At 44.9% G+C, this 22,854-nt stretch overlaps 2 protein-coding genes across 2 annotated transcripts in view; both read left to right on the top strand.

The window, feature by feature from the left end:
- The first annotated feature begins 9,090 nt into the window (after positions 1–9,090).
- LOC103566289 (leukocyte immunoglobulin-like receptor subfamily B member 3) overlaps positions 9,091–22,854 on the top strand; it is a 28,026-nt gene continuing 14,262 nt past the window's right edge. Inside the window, 3 exon segments of the mRNA XM_070558456.1 lie at positions 9,091–9,202; positions 9,422–9,457; positions 9,629–9,917. Of these exon segments, the coding sequence (XP_070414557.1) occupies positions 9,821–9,917 (97 nt within the window). The 5' untranslated portion in view covers positions 9,091–9,202; positions 9,422–9,457; positions 9,629–9,820.
- On the top strand, positions 10,074–15,284 carry LOC139073669 (leukocyte immunoglobulin-like receptor subfamily B member 1; the record flags this gene model as incomplete). Its single annotated transcript, XM_070559509.1, is given in 12 exon segments — positions 10,074–10,377; positions 10,598–10,782; positions 10,784–10,880; positions 11,156–11,204; positions 11,206–11,453; positions 12,042–12,089; positions 12,957–13,076; positions 13,392–13,467; positions 13,551–13,588; positions 13,828–13,883; positions 14,674–14,838; positions 14,917–15,284. Coding segments are annotated over 12 exon segments (1,530 nt in total), but the record flags the coding sequence as incomplete, so codon positions are not given.

Genomic DNA, 22,854 nt, shown 5'->3' with positions numbered 1-22,854 from the left:
CTTCCATAGAAAGTCTTAGTGTAAGAAAATGTCCTACTTTCTCCCTTTTCAAAATTCTTGCACTACTATTGCGCTTTTGTATGTCCACATATATTTTAGTATCCGCCTGTTAATTGCTAAAAAAGCTAGCTGGGACTTTGGGGGGATGTGAATATCTACGGGTTTAGAGAAAGTTGAAGTCCTAACAATATTGAGTCTTTCAATCAATGAACATGGAATATTGCTTCTTCGTTTTGTTGTTGTTGTTGTGCTTAATTTCTCTTAGCCAAATATCATAGTTTTCAGTCTTCAGATCTTACGCATCTGTACTTATATATACCCCGACATGCTTACAGTTTTAGGGTTAATGGAAACAGTATTGTATTTTACTTTTGCTTTCCAATTTTCCTTGTTAATTTATAGAATAAAATTTAACTGATTTTTGAATATTGATCTTATATCTTGAGAACTTGCTCCTTCACCTATTTGTTGTAGACACTTCTTTGTAGACTCCTCAGGATTTCCTCCACATGATTATCTGGATTGGGAATAAAGACAGTTTTGTTCTTTCCATTTTAATCTGGATGCCTTCTATTCCCTTTCACTTGTCTTACTGCACTGGCCAGTTCTGATAGAAGTGGTGAGAGCGTCATTGCCTTGTCCCCCATCACAGGGGGAAAACATTCAGTATAATGTTAGCTAAACAGAGATCATAGATACTGTCTGACTAAGGAAATTCCCTGCTATTCCTGTGTAGCTGAGCATTTTATTTATTTTATCAAATCTTTGTGTGCATGTATGTTTATAATGATGTGGTTTTTCTTTGTTAGTCTCTTAACACGGTGGTGTACCTTCACTGATTTGCAAGCACTAAACTAGCCTGGCACCTGAGGATGAATCCCACTTGGTTGTGATGTCTTGTCCTTTTCCTACATTGCTGGCTTATACTTACCAATATTTTGGTGAGGATGTTTGCATCTATGTTCTCGGGGGACGTTGGTCTGTGCCTTTCTTTCCTTAGACTGTCTTTGTCTGGTTTGTGTTTGGAGTAACCCTTGCCTCATAAAATTGTTGCAAAGTGTTCCTTTCTCTCCTATTTTCTTGATGAGATTGTGAAGGAGTGTATCAATTCTTCCCCAAATGTTTGGTGGTACATTCCAGTGAGAACACTGTCGCCAGGAGTTTTCTTTGTTGGAAAGTTGTTTTAACTACAAATGCAATTTAATGTTTTTCAAGAATATCACATGATTTTTTCTTGAGTGAGTTTTGGTAGTTTGCGTCTTTCAAGAGTTGGGCCATTCCATTTAAGTTGTCAAATTTGTGGTCACAATGTTGTTTGTAGTACTATTATCTTATTATCCTATTGATTAATAATTAATTAAAAGTACTCCTTTTTGTAGGGACATCCCATTATTCATGCTAGATGCTGGCAAGTCGTGTCTTGTCTCTTTTTTCCATGATTAGTCTGGCTAGTGGTTTGTCAATATTACTGGTCTTTTTAAAGAATCAGCTTTGGGTTTCATTTATTTTTGTTCCTGTGTTTCTGTGTATAGTTTCATTGATTTCTGCCCTCTATAATTATTGTATCACGCTTACTTTGGGGTGAGTTTGCTCTTCTTTTCCTTGTGTCTTGAATGGAAGCTTGGGTTAGTGATTGGAAACCATTCTTTGTTCACTATGAGCACTTGCTGCTCTTACCTTCCTTCTAAATACTGCTTTGGCTGCACCATAAAGTGTCTAGTATTCTGGATCTTCATTTCATCCAGTTTAAACTATTTTCCAATCGTCCTTGAGCTTCTCTTCACTCATGGATTATTTAGAAGTGTGTTGCTTACAAAAAGAATAAAATACCTAGGAATAAACTTAACCAAAGAGGTGAAAGGTCTGTACACTGAAAACTACAAAACATTGTTGAAAGAAATTGAAGAAGACACAAAGAAATGGAATGATATTCCTTGCTCTTGGATTGGAAGAATTAACATCATTAAAATGTCCATACTTCCTAAAGCAATCTATAGAGTCAACGCAATTCCTATCAAAGTTCCAACAACATTTTTCACAGAAATAGAGCAAAGAATCCTAAAATTTATATGGAACAACAAAAGACCCTCAATAGCCAGAGGAATCCTGAGAAAAAAGAACAAAGCTGGAGGTATCACAGTCCCTGATGTGAAAATATCCTACAAAGCCATAGTAACCAAAACAGCATGGTACTGGCACAAAAGCAGACACACAAATCAATGGAACAGAATTGAGAGCGCAGAAATAAACCCACACATTTATGGACAGCTAATATTCGACAAGGGAGCCAAGAGCAAACGATGGAGAAAGGAGGGTTTCTTCAATAAATGATGTTAGGAAAACTGGACAGCCACATGCAAAAGAATGAAAGTAGACCATTCCCTTACACGATGCACAAAAATCAACTCAAAATGGATTAAAGACTTGAATGTAAGACCCGAAAACATGAAACTTCTAGAAGAAAACATAGGCAGTATGCTCTTTGACATTGGTCCTAGCAGCATATTTTCAAGTACCATGCCTGACCGGGCAAGGGAAACAAAAGAAAAAATGAAAAAATCGGACTACATCAAACTAAAAAGCTTCTGCACAGCAAAGGAAACCATCAACAAAACGAAAAGACAACCTAACAATTGGGAGAAGATATTTGCAAACCATATATGAGATAAGGGGTTAATATCCAAAATATACAAAGAAGTCATACACCTCAACAACAAAAAACTAACAACCTAGTTAAAAAATGGGCAAAAGATCTGAACAGAGATTTCTCCAAAGAAGATATACAGATGACCAGTAGGCATATGAAAAGATGTTCAACATCATTAGCTATCAGGAAAACGCAAATCAAAACTACAATGAGGTATCACCTCACTCCTGTCAGAATGGTTATAATTAACAAAACAGGAACAATAAGTGTTGGAAAGGATGTGGAGAGAAGGGAACCCTTGTACACTGCTGGTGGGAGTGCAAACTGGTGCAGCCACTATGGAAAACAGTATGAAGATTCCTCAGAAAATTAAGGATAGATCTACCATATGATCCAGCTATTCCACTGCTGGGTATTTATCCAAAGAACTTGATAACGCAAAGGTATAAAGATACTTGCACCCTTATGTTCATCGCAGCATTATTCACAATAGCCAAGACTTGGAAGCAACCTAGGTGCCCATCAAAGGCCAAATGGATAAAGAAGATGTGGTATATATACACAATGGAATACTAGTCAGCCATAAAAAATTATGAAATCTGGCTATTTGTGACAACATGAATGGACCTTGAGGGTATCATGCTAAGTGAAATAAGTCAGAGGGAGAAAGTCAAATACCATACGATCTCACTCATAAGTAGAAGATTAAAACAATGACAAACAAACACAGAAACAGAGATTGGAAGGAGGAGTGGGAAGGGAAGAGGACGAAAGGGGTGATTAGGCACATGTATGTGGTGATGGATTGTAATTAGTCTTTGGGTGGAGAACATGATGTAATCTACACGGAATTCAAAATATATAATGATGTACACCTGAAATGTATATATTGTTATAAACCAGTGTTACCACAATTAAAAAAAAAGAAATCGTATTGAGCATCTCTTATGACCACAAGGCTATGAAACTAGAAATTAATTACAAGAAAAAAGCTGAGAAAGTCACAAACACGTGGAGACTAAACAACATACAATGGAACAACCATTAGATCAATGGAGAAATCAAAAAAATACCTGGATACAATTGAAAATGAAAACACAACATACCAACTCTTGTGGGATGCAGCAAAAGTGGTACTAAGAGGGAAATTTACAGCAATACAGGTCTCCATCAAGAAACAAGGAAAATCTAAAATAAGTAATCGTAAACTACACCTAACAGAAGTAGAAAAAGAACAGAGCCCAAAGTCAACAGAAAGAGGAAAATAATAAAAACTAGAACAGAAATAAATGAAATAGGGACTCAAAAAACAATGGAAGGGATCAATGAAACTAACAGCTGGTTCTTGAAGAGATAAACAAAATTGACGAACCCTTAGCCAGACTCACTAAGAAAAACAGAGAGAAGACTCAGATAAATAAAATTAGAAATGAATGAGGAGAAATTACAACAGATACTGCAGAAATACAAAGTATTATAAGAGAATACTATGAGAAGCTATACACCAACAAATTGGATAACCTAGAAGAAATGGATAAATTAGAATCATACAACTTCCCAAAACTGATCAAGAAGATACAGAGAATCTGAATAGACCAATCACAAGTAAAGAGATTGAAGCAGTAATCAAAAATCTCCAAAAACACTAAAGTCCAGGACCAGATGACTTCTCTGGTGAATTCTACCAAACAGTCAAAAAAGATTTAATACCTATGCTTCTCAAAATTCTCTGAAATATTGAAGAAAACAGGATGCTTCCTAACTCATTCTATGAAGCCAATGATACTCTGATACCAAAACCAGAGAAGGACAACACAAAAACAGAAAATTTCCGGCTAATATCACTGTTGAAGATAGAAGCAAAAATCCTCAGCAAAATATTAGCAAATCAAATACAGCAATACATTTAAAGGATCATACAGCATGATCAAGTGGGATTTATACCAGGGACGCATGGATGATTCAACATCCACAAATCAATCAATGTGATACACCACGTTAAGTAACTGAGGAATAAAAAGTACATGATCATCTCAATAGATGCAGTGAAAGCATTTGATAAGATCCAATGTCAATTTATGACAAAAAAAAAATTCTCAATAAAATGAGTAAAGAAGGAAAGTATCTCAACACAGTAAAGGCCATATATGACAAACCCACAGCCAACATCATACTCAATGGGCAAAAACTGAAAACCATCCCTCTGAGAACAGGAACAAGACAAGGGGGCCCACTCTTGCCACTGTTATTCAACATAGTACTGGAGGTCTTGGCCAGAGCAATTAGGCAAGAAAAAGAAATCCAAATTGGAAAGGAAGAAATGAAACTCTCACTGTTTGCAGATGATATGATTTTATATAGAGAAAACTTGTTAAAAATCCATCAGAAAACTATTAGAAATACTCAACAATTACAGCAAACTTGCAGGGTACAAAATCAACTTACAAAATTCAGTTGTAGTCTATACTCTAATAACGAACTAGCAGAAAGAGAAGTCAAGAATACAATCCCATTTGCAATCGCAACAAAAAGAATAAAATATCTAGGAATAAATTTAACCAAGGAGGTGAAAGACGTATACAATGAAAATTATAAAAGATTATTGAAAGAAATTGAAGACGACATAAAGAAATGGAAAGATATCCCATGCTCGTGGATTGGAAGAACAAACATATTTAAAATGTCCATATTAAATAACACAATATACAGCTTCAATGCAATCCCAATCAGAATCCCAATGACATTCTTCATGGAAATGGAATAAAGAATCCTAAAATTTATACAGAACAACAAAAGACTCCAATAGTGAAAGCAATCCTGAGAAAAAAGAAAACAAGAATAAAGCTGGAGACATCACAATCCCAGACTTCAAAATGTACTACAAAGCTATAGTATTCAAAACAGCATTGTATTGGCACAAAAACAGACACACAGATCAATGGAACAGAATTGAAAGCCCAGAAATAAAACCACACATCTATGGACAGTTAGTCTTTGACAAAGGTGCCAAGAACATACGATGGAGAAAGGAAAGTCTCTTCAATACAGGTTGTTGGGAAAACTGGACAGCCACATGCGAAAGAATGAAAGTAGACCGTTATCTTACACCATACACAAAAATTAACTTGAAATGGATTAAAGATTTGAATATGAGACCTGAAACCACAAAACTCCTAGAAGAAAATATAGGCAGTACACTCTTTCACATCAGTCTTAGCAGCATCTTTTGAATACAATGTCTACTTGGGCAAGGGAAACAAAAGGAAAAATAAACAAATGGGACGACATCATGCTAAAAAGCTCCTGCAAGCCAAAGGAAACCATGAACAAAATGCAAAGACAACCCACCAACTGGGAGAAAATATTTCCATATCATATATCCCACAAGGGGTTAATTTCCAAAATATATAAAGAACTCATACAGCTCAACAACAAAAAAATAAACAACCCAATCAAAAAATGGGCAGAGGGGGCCTGGCCCCGTGGCTGAGTGGTTAAGTTCGCGTGCTCTGCTGCAGGCGGCCCGGTGTTTGGTTGGTTCGAATCCTGGGCATGGACATGGCACTGCTCATCAAACCACGCTGAGGCAGCGTCCCACATGCCACAACTAGAAGGACCCACAATGAAGAATATACAACTATGTACTGGGGGGCTTTGGAGAGAAAAAGGAAAAAATTAAAAAAATAAAAAAAATAATAAAAAAATGGGCAGAGGATATGAACAGACATTTTTCCAAGGAAGATACACAGATGGAAAACAGGTGTATGAAAACATGTTCACCATCACCATTTATTAGGGAAATGCAAATCAAAATTACAATCAGATATCACCTCATACTCGTCAGAATGGCTATAATTACCAAGACAAGAAAAAAAAAACAAATGTTGGAAAGGATGTGGAGAAAAGCGAACCCTCTTACACTGCTGGTGGGAATGCAAACTGGTGTAGCCACTGGAAAACAGTATGAACGTTTCCCAAAAAACTGAAAATGGAAATACTGTATGATCCAGTTATCCCACTACTGGGTATTTATCCAAAGACCATGAAATCAACAATACAAAGAGATTTATGCATTTCTATGATCATTGCAGCATTATTCACAACGGCCAAGTTGTGGAAGCAACGCAAGTTCCCATCAACAGATGGATAGACAAAGAATATGTGGCATATGTGTACAATGGAATACTACCCAGCCATAAAAAAGACAAAATTGTGCCATCTGCAAAAACATCAATGGACCTTCAGGGTATTATGCTAAGTAAAGTAAGCCAGACAGAGAAAGACAAACACTGTATGATTCACTCATATGTGGAAGATAAACAAACACAACGATAAGGACGATAGATTAAGTGGTTCCCAGAGGGAAGGGGAGAGGAGAGGGGGAGAGGGGTAAGGAGCACATATGTATGGTGACAGATGAAAACTGGACTGTTGGTGGTGAACACGATGCAGTCTAATCAGAAACTGAAACATAATCACATACACCTGAAATTACACAGTGTTATAAACCAACATGACCTCAATAAAATAATTCAGAAAAAAAGGAGTTGTGCCGGGAGAAGTAAAGGGCACTGAGGAGGGAAAGATGACTCAGAGGTTTTGAAGGAGGATGATGAAGAAAAAGATGGTGCTGACTTTAAAAACAAGGAAGTCAGTGAAGGGAAGTGTTTGGAAGAAAGAAAACCGACAATCCGAGATCAGGAGGGAGGGTTCTGTTTCTTCTGAGAAATGATGATCAGCCTTCTAAGCATTTCCCCAAGCCTCCTTCTCCCACAGGGTCATCCCCCTGTGAGGGCCCCACTGGCTCCTCCAGGCACCAAGGCAGAGAGTGGAACAGCCCTCAGTTCCTCAGTCTGTGGCACTTCACATCCAATCATCACATCCACACCACCACGCCCCTTGAGTCCTTATTAACAATATCACAATCCACCACAAGAGTCAGGAGGTCTCATCTGTGTTCTCACACTAGCCTGCTTCCTGGTCTTCCAATCCAAGCCCGCACTCCTTTCTCTAGTTCATTTCTCTCACTGCCTCCAAAAGGTTCTGCTAATAACCCTGTCTGGTCTGATCCTGTCCTGCTCAAAACTCTTCCTACAGTTTCCATCTTCAAAAAAATACAAGTTGCACCATCTGATGTTCAGGGCTGTGAATGATCAGGCCTGAGCTAAACTCACCAGCCCCAGCAAACACAACTCTCCTCCTCAACCAAACTCATCACAGTTAATCATGCGCACACCCCCAAACACACACACAAACTGAGCTACTTAACAATTCTGTGCTTTCCTCCGGCTGCTCCCTCAGCCAGTCTGCACCTAGCTGACTACTTTCCAACCTGAGAGACAAAGAGACCATCCTGTCTCATTCCACTCAGTTGTAAATGTATTTTGTGTTACAGGTTTGTGCAAGGGTTATACGAGAAAACCACATAAACTACTTCAAATAGTGATCAACACACCATCCAGGGCCCAGATTAATGTTGGCCCCTGGGTACTAATAATAATTCTATTATTAATAGAGTTAATTATCAATAGAGCCTTCCAGCATTACATTTTCTACATTATGGTCAGTCTTTTTAAAACAGAAATATGTTCATACTGTCTGTTGTGTAAAATCCTACCTTTGCCTTAAAAGACAAAATCCAAAACACTTGCATGGTGCTCAAGATCCTGTGTGACAAGACTCAGCCTTCTCCTGATTGCTCTCAATTCTGAGAACAGCTCAGGACTTTCTGGGAGAGGATGCCCTCACCATCACCACCTCTGGGCTAACCCCTGCTCATGCCTTGGGTCACTGCTTCCCCAGAAGGACCCCTCACAACCAGGACCCAGGCTGCAGGATGACTACCTGTTACTGAATCTCACTGTCTCCTTGTTTTCTTTTTTCTTCCAACTTGTATCAAAACAAGACTATAACTGAATTGCTTGACACGCCAATATTTGTAATCTCTGTCTTCATTCATCTGAGCCCATGAGTCCAGGGAAAGACTCTGTCAGCTTCACCAATGACTCTCCAGCTCTTGGCACCATGACTGGACAGGGGTACTGCTCAATAAATACTGACTACTGCCTGACTCATGAAAGAAAATCTGAATTTACAGAAGCTCAGCAAAGGGAAGTGATTTGCCCCAGGTCACAAAGCCTCTATAAGAGCAGATAAGTTGGAACAGAGGTTGTACTGGCTCCTCTCCCGTCCTCTCCAAGCCTCATGTTCTGGGATATGTGTCACTCTCAGCGATTTGGGTTTGGCATGAGCTGGAGGCAGAGTGTTTGGGGTTTGCAGACAACTCAGAGCTGGTCTGGGAGGTCCCCTGGGTCTGCTGTCTCCGCAGCCCCACACTTCAGGGAGAGCAAAGGGAGGCCCCGGGAGGGGCTGTTCTCCTTCCTGTGAGGCCACAGATGAGGAAACTGTGATGTGTCACATGGAGCCTGGACCTTGTCACACCCTCTCCGTCTGTCTGTCCTGCCGGGCTCCGTGGACGTTCTCAGTCGTCTGCACCACTGGGGACCATGGAAGGCAGGGCCAGGACACCTGCTCTCACTGCCCTTCTCTGCCTGGGTGAGTTTGGGGAAAAGAGGAGGGACAGTGTCTGCTCCCATCCCAGGTCTTGATCCCTGAGACCCAGGACTCAGGAGGCTCAGTGGGGGCAGGATTTCTTGGGGACAGGACAGACGTGCTCAGTACCTAGGTCTGACCCCAGTGCTCAGGGTCCCAGACCAGGCCTGGAGCTTCTGTGTGTGGGTTGGGGTTGTGCCCTCACAGGGAACTCTCTTCCAGGGCTGCGTCGGGACCTGTGGGACCAGGTACAGGCGGGTGAGTCCTCCCCACACCTCCTGCTTCAGCCCAGTGAACCCCCGTGGGCAGGTGGAAGGAGCACAGAGGGTCTGGGCTGAGGTGACCAGTCTGGGAGGGGCCTTGATCGACAGCCGGGCAAGCTGAGGGGAGAAGGTCTCCGCTGACACTTCAGCTCTGATTTCTTTCCAGGAGTCACCCCCCAAACCCTCCATCTGGGCTGATCCGGCCTCCAGGGTCACCAAGGGGAGCACTGTGACCATCTGGTGCCAGGGGTCACTGCAGGCTGATGTCTACCATCTGTATAGAGAGGGGGTCTATAGCCCCGTTGATAAAGAGGCCCCACAGGACTCCAGCAACAAGACCAGTTTCTCCCTCGAATCTATGAGCACACACACTGCAGGGCAGTATCAGTGTGCCTATCACATCCGCAGGAATGGCTGGTCAGAGCGCAGTGACCCCCTGCGCCTGGTGGTGACAGGTAAGGGGGAGGAGCCGGGTCCCCTCCCACTGTGGGCTCCTCCTCACAGGCAGAAGGGAAGGAGTGTGGACTCAGGGGACCTCAGCACTCACAGTCCACACCAGGGGTGTGTGGGCTGATGGATCGCTCCCTTAACACAGCTCCCTCCTTCTCCCTCAGGAGTCGTACAGTGCGCCCTCCCTCTCAGCCCACCCAGGCCCTGTGGTGGCATCAGGAGGGAATGTGTCCCTCTGGTGCAGCTCAGAGGTCACATCTGGCACTTTCCATCTGCTGAATGAGGGAGAATCTGACTCATCCCAGACACATGGAATCAAGGACCCATCATGGAGGGGGCAGGCCCTCTTTCCTGTGGGCCCTGTGAACACCTCCCATGGGGGGACCTACAGATGCTATGGTTCTCACAGCTCCTACCCCTATGCATGGTCAAAGCCCAGCGACCCTCTGCATCTGGAGGTCACAGGTGAGTGCCCCCCTGACCCATCACTTTCCTGGAACCCAAAAATGACGGAACTAAGTGCCCAGTGGAGTCCTGGAGGTGGTCGGTGTCGGTGACATGGACTCCTGGGGCCTGAACCACAGAGCAGGAGGCTTGAGGAGAGACTAGTGAGAGCTCTCACTGTAGGCCCAGTGGGCAATGTGGGGTGTGCCTCCCCTTCGATGCCACTGTCCCTTCTCTCCAGGTGTGTACAGGGAGCCCTACCTCTCAGCCCAGCCTGGCTCGCTGGTGCTCTCTGGAGACGACCTGACCCTCCAGTGTCGCTCAGAGGCCGACTTTGACAGATTCGCTCTGATCAGGGATGAGGGGCTCACACCCCTCCAGCATCTTCACGAGCAGCACAGCCCTGACTTCCCCCTGGGCCATGTGAGACCACACCCACGGGGGCCAGTACAGATGCTACGGTGGATACAACCTCTCCCACGTGTGGTCGGCACCCAGCGCACCCCTGGACATCCTGATTGCAGGTGAGGAGCCCCATGTCCTGATTGTCAGCTCGGGGTGCTGGGCCCAGGGTCTCCCCTGGTGGTCATAGGGTCCAGGGAGAGGGTCCTGGAGCAGGGACAGAGATGGGGCCGTGGTCTGGGAGAGTGGAGTGAGAAAGGGTGAGTGAGGCGCCAGGAGATAAAAGACAGAGGGGAGCTGAGAGGGAGTCACGGACAGAGTCCTTGAAGAGAGGTCAGTGGTCAAGGGCCTGTGGGGAGGGGGCAGCTCTCTACACACTACAACATTCTCTCCCCAGGGATGTATGAGAAACCCTTTCTCTCAGCCCAGCCGGGGCAGAGTGTCCTGGGGAGAGAACATGACCCTGCAGTGTCGCTCTGAGATCTGGTTGGATACCTTCCATCTGTCCAAGGAGGGGTCACCTGCTCCTCCCCAGCACCTTCGTCTGCAGGACACGGCCGCCCCCTTTCAGGCCAACTTCACCATCGGTCCTCTGACCTCAGACCATGAGGGGACCTACAGGTGCTACGGCTCAAACAGCACCTCCCCCCACCTGTTGTCACTGCCCAGTGACCTCCTGGAGCTCCGGGTCTCAGGTGAGGAGCCCCAGTCGTGCCCCTTGTGTCCTCATGGTCAGTTCAGGGTCCCATCCCCAGGGGAGCTCTGGGCTGGGATGGGAGTGAGGGGGTCACAGAAGGCAAGTCAGCCAGAGGGGAACCTCGCCTCTCAGAGGGATGGAAAAAGCCAGAGCAATTCCCAGCCGACCTCATGCTCATCCCCATCCTCATCCCCATCCCTGAGGTCCAGAGACATTTGCGGTGAGTGGAGACAGCTGGAGAGGACTCAGGGCTGACAAAAGGAGAAACGGCCAGGGGCACCGCCTCCTGATCCCCCTAAAGTGTCCAGTCCTAGAAGCCCCTCACCCAGAGACACCAGAGTGTTGACTAGAAGAGGCTGATCCCCAGAGGGACCAGGATCACTCACTCGGGCATGGCCTGTCTCCCAGGGGAGTTGGGCAGAGATGTCAGAGGACACGGGGCTTCAGGAGTTCTGAGGCTGGGCAGACGGCGGATGGGGCGTCATGGCAGAGGGAGGAGACGTTGAGACCCATCTCGGGGGAGGGGCAGCCGGGCTGAAGTGGGGAGAATGGCAGCCACCCCCTCACTTCCCATCCTGAACCCCAGGAGACTCTGAGGATCCACTCTCCCCCGGGGAGTCAGGCACAAGGTGGGGTAAGCGAGGGTCTCTGTGGGGAAGCGGTGCGTGGGAGGGGCTCAGGTCTGGTCTTGGCTCAGTCCCTTCCTGAGATGGTGACCTGAGGAACGTTCGTCTTTCTCCGTGAGACCAGTTTCACTGATTGCATGGTCCGAGAAGGCTGCGTGGACACTGAGTGTGGAGACACGTGTGGTGTCTGAGCTCTCCTCCACACGCTCGGGCCGCAGCCCGCAAAGGAGCAGCTGTGGAGTTGGGGCAAGGACACCCCCGGGTTCAAACCCCAGGGCTGCTACTGCCCACCTGTGGGACCCTGGACGAGGCACGCTCCTCTCCGAGCCTGAGGGTCCTCTCTGCACAACAGGCCTCCGCCATGCCCCTCAGAGAGAGAGCCCTCAGCCTGGGGCCTGGCCCCGAGAGCTCAGGGAGGACAGCCCTCCCTCCTGCCCTTCCCAGATGCACACGCTCCATGTGCACACGGGCCCCCTTGGGGGTGCCAGCCCTCTGCAGAGTAGGGGACAGACATGGGCTGGGAGAGGTGGGTGGGGGAGGGATTGTGTTTGCTGGTCAGGTCTCTGCCTCGTGTTCTGCCTGGAGAGTAAGGGCACAGCATAAAAAATGATAATAGAAAACAAGGGAACCCACCGTTCTGGGTTCCAGTCCCAGCTCCCCCACTTCAGGCTGGGTGACCTGGGCACACGATTTACCTCTCTATGCCTCAGTCTCCTCATCTGTGAAATGGGTGGGTGGAGGATGGCAGTGTTTTGGTGCATGATTGTTGGGAGTTAGAGGAGGTGAGTGCACAGACCCCAGCACGTGTGTGGCACACAGTAGGTGCTGAGTTAAATAGCGTCATTGGCTCATTCATGACATCACATGTGCCCAAGGTCTCACATGGTATCTGAACGTTCTGATTGGAGTCGCGGTGGCCTTCGTCCTGCTCCTCTCCCTCCTCCTCCTCTTCCTCCTTAACCGACACCAGTGTCAGGACAAACGCAGGACACCAGGTGAGTAGGGAACAGGGTGACCCGGCTCACAGGAGGACGTGGGCTTAGGGCACCAGCCAAAGGGGAAAAAAAGTAGATGGGAAAGTCAACCAGAAAAAGACTTTTCCAGAATCTCAAATCAGAAAATCCAAAAGAAAACACTTAATCCAACACATATGTACACATTGAAGGAATTCTTTCACCTTTTCAGTCTCATGAAATATTGAAACATACACACAAGCAAGGGTTACGGTTTTCTTCTTTTCTCCCGAATCACATGTGGAGGGCGGGTGGTCATCACCTCCCAGGGCTGAGACTCTGTCCATCTTGACCCAGCCCAGACACAGGCTGATCTCCAATTTCCTGCAGGGGCTGCAGACCCACAGCCCAAGGACTTACGCCTGAAGATCAGGTAATTCCTGCCCTGAAGACCCCAGACTCCCACCCCACCCTCGGCCCCCTCTCTGCCCCTTACACTCCCATCTCCTCCCCCAGCTCCAGTCCAGCTGCTGACACCCAGGAACAGACCCTCTGTGAGAGGAAAAAGGGGCCCCCATCGGGGGTGGGGGCACAGATTTCAGTGGGCCATGGGGGCATTGGCTGGAAGGGTCTGGGGATTTGGGGTGAAAAGGACTGAAATTCCCCTGAGTGACCTCGGGCCCATCTCCTCACCCCTGGATCTCAGTGGCCCATCTGGGAGCAGAGGAGGGGCTGCAGCCCTGAGAGACCTCAGGGAATCCTGACAAGAGACACACCCCCTGTTCTGCCCCAGCAGATGCTGCCGTGAAGGACACACAGCCTGAGGAAGGCGTGGAGCTGGGCCATCAGGTGAGACCCCAGCCCTGTCCAGGCCACCAGGGACCTTCCTGTTGTCAAACTTGACCCAATGGACACTTGGCTGTCCTCACGTCACCCAGCTCTCAGCAGCGTCCCACACTGATCCCTCCTCTCAGGCACCTGGGGCGTCCTGCTGTGACTTCACTCTTCCTGGTTTCTGTGACCTCAGTGCTCCTCCTCTGTGGTCCCCTTTTCTGGTTCCTGTCCACTGTCTGACCTTCTGGTTGTTGGATGCACCCCCAGGTCTCAAGAGGATGCACGAATAAGTGAATCACCCACAAGTCCCCTAGGCTCCCCTTCATTCTTTCACCCCACATTGTGAAAAGGGAGCTCCCTGTTTACCTGGCTCCATTCAGGTGCTGTAGGTACAGCAGTGAGCAATACTGTCTCCACATTCCTTAAGCTCACCTCGTGGGTAAGAGACCACATGCAAATATGAGAGTAGCTTCCTAGAGTGTAAAGTGCTGTTAAGGAAAATAAAGTAAGGAAAGGGGGTAGAGTGCAGGGTGGGGGCAGAGGAAACAGCAGGGGCAAAGGTCCTGAGGCAGCAACATGCTTTTTCAGGAGGATGGGCCGTGTGGCTGGATTCAAAAGACGAAGAGATAGCATGTTAGGATAAGAATCAGAACTGTAGGAAGCATCCAGATGTCACAGGCTTAGTATGTACCTGAAGATTCCATCAGGAAAGTGACCTCACTCTGTAGCAGTGTGGACAATTGACTGGAGGAGGTCAGCAGTGGGATCAAGGAGACACTGTTTCTGTCCCTCTGTCTCCCTCCAGCAGAGCCTCCATGATGAAGACCCCCAAGGAGCGACATACGCCCAGGTGAACCACTCAAGAGCAAGACTCAGGCAGGGAGTGGCCACCTCTCCTGCCCCACTGTCAGAGGAACTGTTGAACTCTAAGCACAGACAAGCAGAAGAGGACAGACAGATGCACAGACAGGTGGGTCCCATGCTCTCCCAGACCCCAGGCTGCCCCCACCCCAACCACATACCTATCCCTCACTTTCCCCTGTTCTAGGCTGCTGCATCTGAAGACCCCCAGGACGTGACCTATGCCCAGCTGAACCACTTGATCCTCAGACGGGAGATGACACCCCCTTCCTCCCAGTCAGAGGAGCCCCCAGCAGAGCCCAGCGTGTACGCTGCTCTGGCCATCCATTAGCCCAGGAAGGACCCGGACCCCATCCTCCAGGGAGGGAGATTGCAGGGACCCCAGAAGGCACAGAAGCTGCCCCCACTAGACACTCAGCTAATAACCCCCAGCCAGCCTGGAATCCTAATGTGGACCACCAGGAGCTTCTGGGACTCATTGGGAGTCACCTGATTCTGCAGTCTGATAACTGATATCCCCACATTTTGGAAATAAAGCCACAGACTTCTCAGTAATGCATGAGTGAAATGAGAAATCCAAAACAGAAGGGAGAGAATGTTTTAAGCTGAATAATAACGTAAACATTACACATCAAACCTACAAAACGGGGAAATTAAGAACCATGAATGAATGAATGAATATCTTAGAAAAGCCTAAAAAAATCAGTTACCTGAACTATCACACCAAGAATTTAGAAAAAGAATAGAGAATTATTCCAAATGAAGGTGGAGGGAGGGAAATAATATGACAAGATTAGCTACTAACGAGGACAAATAAAAAACTGAGAAAAGTCAATAAAGACTTTTCGCTCTTGAGAACATTATTCACTCTTGCAGATCCCAGCCACAACACCCAAGGGAAAACGAGAGGAGGCACATTACATCATCAGGACAGCATCACAGACCCTACAGACTTTCAGTAGATAACAGAGCATTAGGAACAACTTTATGCCAATATACTAGAAAATCTAGATGAAATGGACAAAAATCCTCAAAAATACAATTCACCAAAATGGTGGAAATAAACATAAACAGGAAATCTGAATTGTCATGTATATCAAATATGTTGAAGGTATAACTAAAAATTTTCCCACAAAGTGAACTCTGACTCTGGAAAGATTCACTGATGAGAGCTTCCAAATAATGATGAAATACACACATGAACGCCTGGACACACACCATGGACACACACACATATATACACATACCAAATAGTGATGAAATACACACATGGACGCCCAGACACACACACGGACACACACACATACATACACATACCAAATAGTGATGACATACACACATGGACGCCCAGACACACACACATACATACACATACCAAATTTAAATCAGTTTCTCCCAAAAATAGAGAAGGAGGCAATATTCCTCCCAACACATTTTATCAGGCCAGAAAAAAATTGATACCAATACCTCTCAAGGAAACTACATAATGGGAAAATCACAGGAAGCTCTCTCACAGGATCTTAGCTGTAGATTCCTACACAAAATATTCCCAAATAAGAGTCATCAGTATATAAAGTCGATAATATAGCATGACCATGCTGGTACGTCCTTTTCAGAAATGCATGATTGGTTTCATATTCAAAAATCAGTCAATACATTTCAAACATAAAAGAAGAAATACAAAAAACTGATCATAGCAACAGATTCAAAGCTCCTGATAAAATACATCACCAATTCAAAATGAAAAAAACCTCAAAAAAAGGGAATTTCCTATCATTCATCAAAGCATCTTTAAAAATCCACAACAGAAATAATTTTCAAAAGTAAAAACTTGAAATCTTTCCACCTGTGACTGAGAATAAACAAGAATGTTCACTACGACCTCTTCTATTCAGCAGGGCAGTGGAAGAACCAACCAATTAAATAAAGCCAAAAAGAAGTGAGAAGAGTGAATGGATCGGGGCTGGCCCCGTGGCCGAGTGGTTAAGTTCGTGCGCTCCGCTTTGGCGGCCCAGGGTTTCACCGGTTCGGATCCTGGGTGTAGACAGGGCACCGCTCATCAGGCCATAATGACACAGCATCCCACACAGCACAACCAGAGGCACTCACAACTAGAATATACAACTGTGTACTCGGGGGCTTTGGGGAGATGAAAAAGAAGAAAAGAAAAAAGATTGGAAACAGATGTTAGCTCAGGTGCCAATCTTTAAAAAAAAAACAGGTGAATGGATGGAAAAAACTGTGTTACTCACAGGTTACAAAACTGTGTGCATGGAAAACCACAAATAATAGAAACATCTGATATTCTAACTTGAAAAGGATTGATCCAATGTCACTATATGTCATCAATATCTAAAAATCAGTTGCATTGCAGACTCCCAGTTTTGGACCAAGAGGAAGTAGAGCTATGTCTCCCTAACCCCCATGAGGCACAGTAGAACTCCTGGACCTTGTACACACAACATCAGCAGAACACGCCAGACAGTGCAGAGAAGGCAGCACATGGGCTAAGACTGTCAGGACCCCAGGAGTGACACAGTGGGTGTCCAAGGAGCCACGTGGGGGACCTGGACAGTACCCTCCTCCTGGCAGTAATGAGTCACTACCCCAGCCAGGTGTCAGAAAAGGCCTCCTATGACCAGATTTAAATAAGATCCAGACTGTCGCAATATAATATCGAAAATGTCCAGTTCAAAACAAGAACCGGGAAATCTCATCTTGCATGAGGAAAGACTATTGTCAACAGATGCTAGCACTGGGATGACAGACGTTGCAATTATCTGATAAGGATTGTAAAGCAGCCATAATAAAAATGCTTTCGTGAGCAATTGCACACGTTTAAAATGAATTTTTAAAAAGAGTGCCTCAGCAAAGAAATAGAAGATACAAAGAAGAAGTTAACGGAAATTTTAGATATGAAAAACACAATAATCAAGATAAAAGGCTCCATGGATGGGATCAACAGCAGATTGGAGGGGACAGAGGAAACAATGAGCATGAAGACCAGACAATAGAAAGTACTCAATCTGAACAACAGGAAAAATAAACTGGAAAAGAACATGAACAGAGCCTCAGGACCTATGGGACTATGACAAAAGATCTCACATCCGTGTCATCTGGGTCCTAGAAGCAGAAGAGAAAGAAGACGAGACTGCAAAACTATTCAAGAAATCATGGCTGGAATTTCCCCAAACTTGGCAAAAGTCATAAACCTACGTATTCATGACACTTAGTGAACCCCAAACAGGATAAGTCCAGAGAAAGCCATGCCAAGATGCATCATAATCCAACTAAGGAAAACAAAAGACAAGTGTCTTCTTTTTTTCTTTTTTTTTTTTTTTGGTGAGGAAGATTGTCCCTGAGCTAACATCTGTGCCAACGTTCCTCTGTTTTGTATGTGGGATGCTGCCACAGTGTGGCTTGATGAGCTGTGTAAAGGTCCATGCCCGGGCTCCAAACCCACGAACCCCAGGCCTCAGAAGTGGAGCACACAAACTTAACCACTACACCACCAGGCCGGCCCCAAAAGACAAGTTTCTGGAATGCAGTGAGACAGAAATGCCACCTGACCACAGAGGGAAACCCATTCAGATGACAACGGTCTTCCCATCGGAAACCATGGAAGCAGGAAGCAAATGGAACAACATTTTTCAGCTGCTGAAGGAAAAGAACTGTTGACCCTGATCCTGCAGATGGTGAAGTTATCCTCCAGGAATGAAGGGGAAACAAAAACATTCTCAGGTGAGGGAGCTAAGAGGATTGATCACAAGCAGGCCTCCCCTAAATGGATGGGAAAGGAAGCTCTTGACCCAGAAAGGAACTGATAAAGGGAGGAATCTTGGAACATGAGGAAGGAAGAAAGAAGAATGAGAAGAAAACACGTGGACACCGGGACAGCGCAGAGGACAGAGAGTCGAAACTGTCCAGTTGCTTTTCCTCCATGAGCACTCACCTCACGTTATTTTCAAATCTTGAGGCAGCAAACACAAACATACACGCACTGATGCAATGATGTTTGCATCCTTTGTTAATCGACTAACGTTTTAGGAAACAAGGGTAAGTTGAAGTTGTATTTAATTCCCCGAGCTCACACAGAGAAGGGAGATGTTGGAATTCCGCGCAGCACAGGGACCTGTGGATCACTTGGAGCAATAAAACCTTGAAAGGAAAAGCTGAACCACAAAGTCATTTAATCAACTCCCAAAACAGAGTAACAGAGGTTACCTGCTGTTTAAAGAAAGAAAGCAGAATCTGTGTACTCAGGAGTATAACATTCATCTTGCTTGGCATATTCATTAAAAACAACCCTGCACTCAGGTGGACAAACAGAGGTTACTGCCACCCTCGAAGACTTAATGGAGGCAGCGGGGGTCCCATCGTACCCCTGCTTGATGCACCAGCCCGGCCCCTGAAAAATTAGACGGATCACGGGCAGTGGACGGTGGAGGGCCACGGTCCTCACCAATACTGACTCATGTCACAGCTGCTCTGCACGATGGACGCATTTTCTAGGGCAGAATTCTGTAGCCTCTGGTCACTTCTATGCAGCTGTGATCTGGTAACTAAGCAGCAGCTCTTCTTCACCTGGGATGGACTGCAGTACACGTTCACTGTGTCCAGGGATAAACTAATGCTCCCTCTTTCACAGCATCGTCCAAAGGGACCCTCGGCATCTTGACATTGGAGATGAACATCACATTTGTTCACAATATTGGTGACATCGTGTTACTTTGACCTGATGACTAGAGGGAGGCAAGTACTCTGGTTGCCCTGGTATGTACTCTAGATGGTGGGAGATTTAAAAGAATAAAAAAGGAAAAGGAAATTCAAAAATTAAGCCTTACCCTGACAAGGACAGCACGAAAAAGGAGAACTACAGCCCAATATCACTGATGAACATCGATGTAAAAATTCTCAACAAAATTTTGGCAACCCGAATTCAGCAATACATCAAAAGGATTATACATCACGATCAAGTGGGATTCATACCAGGGACACAGGGATGGTTCAACATCTGCAAATCAATCAAAGTGATACACCACATCAACAAATTGAGGAATAAAAACCACACGATCATCTCAATAGATGCAGAGAAAGCATTTGACAAGATCCAACAGCCATTTATGATAAAAACTCTTAACAAAATAGGGATAGAAGTAAATCACCTCAACATAATAAAGGCCATATATGACAAACCCACAGCCAACATCATACTCAATGAGCAAAAACTGAGCGCCATCCTCCTGAGAACAGGAACAAGACAAGGATGCCCTCTATCATCACTCTTATTCAACATAGTACTGGAGGTTTTGGCCAGAGCAATTAGGCAAGAGAAAGGAATCAAAGGAATCCAAATAAGAAGGGAAGTGAAACTCTCGCTGTTTTCCGATGACATGATCTTGTATATAGAAAACCCCAAAGAATCCACTGGAAAACTACTAGAAATAATCAACAACTACAGCAAAGTTGCAGGGTATAAAATCAACTTACAAAAATCAGTAGCATTTCTACACTCTAATAATGAACTAACAAAGAGAACTGCAGAACACAATCCCATTCACAATCGCAATAAAAAGAATAAAATAGCTTGGGGTAAATTTAACTAAGGAAGTGAAAGACCTATACAACAAAAACTACAACACTTTCCTGAAAGAAATTGATGACGACATAAAGAGATGGAGAGACATTTCATGCACATGGATTAGAAGAATAAACATAGTTAAAATGTCCATACTACCTAAAGCAATCTACAGATTCAACGCTATCCCAATCAGAATCCCAATAACATTCTTTACAGAAATAGAGCAAAGAATCCTAAAATTCATATGGGGCAACAAAAGACCCCAAGTCACTAAAGCAATCCTGAGAAAAAAGAACAAAGCCGGAGGCATCACAATCCCTGACTTCAAAACATGCTACAGAGCTATAGTAATCAAAACAGCATGGTACTGGCACCAAAACAGGTGCACAGATCAACAGAGCAGAATTGAAAGGCCAGAAATAAAACCACACATCTATGGACAGCGAATCTTCGACAAAGGAGCTGAGGGTGTACAATGGAGAAAAGAAAGTCTTTTCAACATATGGTGCTGGGAAAACTGGACAGTCACATGTAAAAGAATGAAAATTGACCATTCTTTTTCACTATTCACAAAAATAAACTCAAAATGGATCAAAGACCTAAAGGTAAGACCTGAAACCATAAGGCTTCTAGAAGAAAATGTAGGCAGTACATTCTTTGACATCAGTATCAAAAGGATCTTTTTGGACACCATGTCTTCTCAGCCAAGGGAAACAACAGAAAGAATAAACAAATGGTACTTCATCAGACTAAAGAGCTTCTTCAAGGCAAGGGAAAACAGGATTGAAACAAAAAAACAACCCACTAATTGGGAAAAAATATTTGCAAGTCATATATCTGACAAAGGGTTAATCTCCATACTATATAAAGAACTCACACAACTCAACAACAAAAAATCAAACAACCCGATCAAAAAATGGGCAAGGGACATGAACAGACATTTCTGCATAGAAGATATATGGATGGTCAATAGGCACATGAAAAGATGTTCGTCATCACTAATCATCAGGGACATGAAAATCAAAACTACACTAAGATATCACCTTACACCTGTTAAAATGGCTATAATCACTAAGACTAAAAGTAACAAATGTTGAAGAGGTTGTGGAGAAAAAGGAACCCTCATACACTGCTGGTGGGAATGCAAACCGGTGCAGCCACTATGGAAAGCAGTATGGAGATTTCTCAAAAAATTAAAAATAGAAATACCACATGACCCAGCCATCCCACTACTGGGTATCTATCCAAAGAACTTGAAATCAGCAATTCCAAAAGTCCCATGCACGCCTATGTTCATTGCAGCATTATTTACAATAGCCAAGATGTGGAAGCAACCTAAGTGCCCATCAACTGACGACGGGATAAAGAAGATATGATATATATATATATATATACAATGGAATACTACTCTGCCATAAAAAAGGATAAAATCGTCCCATTCACAACAACATGGATGGACCTTGAGGGAATTGTGTTAAGTGAAATAAGCCAGATAGAAAAAGACAATCTCTGTATGACTCCACTCACATGTGTAAGTTAAACATGTAGACAAAGAGAACAGATTAGTGACTACCAGGGGAAAGGGGGTGGTGGGAACAAAGGGTGAAGTCGTGCACCTACAACACGACTGACAAACAAGAATGTACAACTGAAATTTCACAAGGTTGTAAACTACTATAATCTCAATAAAAAGTTAGAAAAAAAGATTCAGGCTTGCCAAAGCAGTGAACTTTATAGATGTGCTGCTCTCTGAGTCCCGCCATGATATACCCTGTATCACACCTTGCAACACTTCACACTAAGAAAGAGACACAATTCTGGGTACGAGGCTTTGGATGGTGGAAGCAGCATATACCATACTTGAGAAAACATATTTCTCCCTTATCAGGTGAGTGACAAGGCTATGGGTTTGAGTGGAGCCCAGAGGAAGACAGGGGTCTGCAGTACCAGGACCCTAGTGCCACAGCCAAGTGACCTGCCAGGTCCCCTGGTGCTGTATGAACCCCTGTACCGTGAGGCTATGGGAATTCCCTGCCCAGCCCACTGGCAGAGTTCAAGTTCAGTGCCCTTGGGTTCATGCCATCACATCACCTGCAGCAGAGAGTAGACGCCACTTAAAAGGCTGCTCCTGACGTGCTACTAGTTCCCAATAGAAACTGAATGACTGACAAGGAGACATCAAGTGTCCACGCAAGTGGAACCATCCATGACGAGCTGACAGTTGTCATTCCCACCAAGCCATAAGGTTGCAATCCATTGTTGGGTGAGAGTGGAAACCTGGAGCCATGGAAAGGTCCAGAAGACAAAGGTGAGTCGTACAAAGATGTGGTTAGATGCAGATGATGCCCACATCTGTACGCATCACAATGGCACCTCTCCTGAGCCATCATCTACAGCTCTGTGGCCTGGGTCATGTCTGGGTGGTGGGATGTTTTGGAGTAGTGTTGCGCTACAGCCCCACTCAGGGGACTCTGATGAGAGGAAATGCCTTCAGTGGGCAGATATTCGTGCAATGAAAAGGATAATGCACATTTTGTGGAAAGA

This window comes from Equus przewalskii, chromosome 9 (assembly GCF_037783145.1).
Source record: "Equus przewalskii isolate Varuska chromosome 9, EquPr2, whole genome shotgun sequence".
NCBI lineage: Eukaryota > Metazoa > Chordata > Mammalia > Perissodactyla > Equidae > Equus > Equus przewalskii.
Note: the sequence above shows the minus strand (reverse complement) of the source record. Positions and strands in the feature narration are given on the sequence as shown.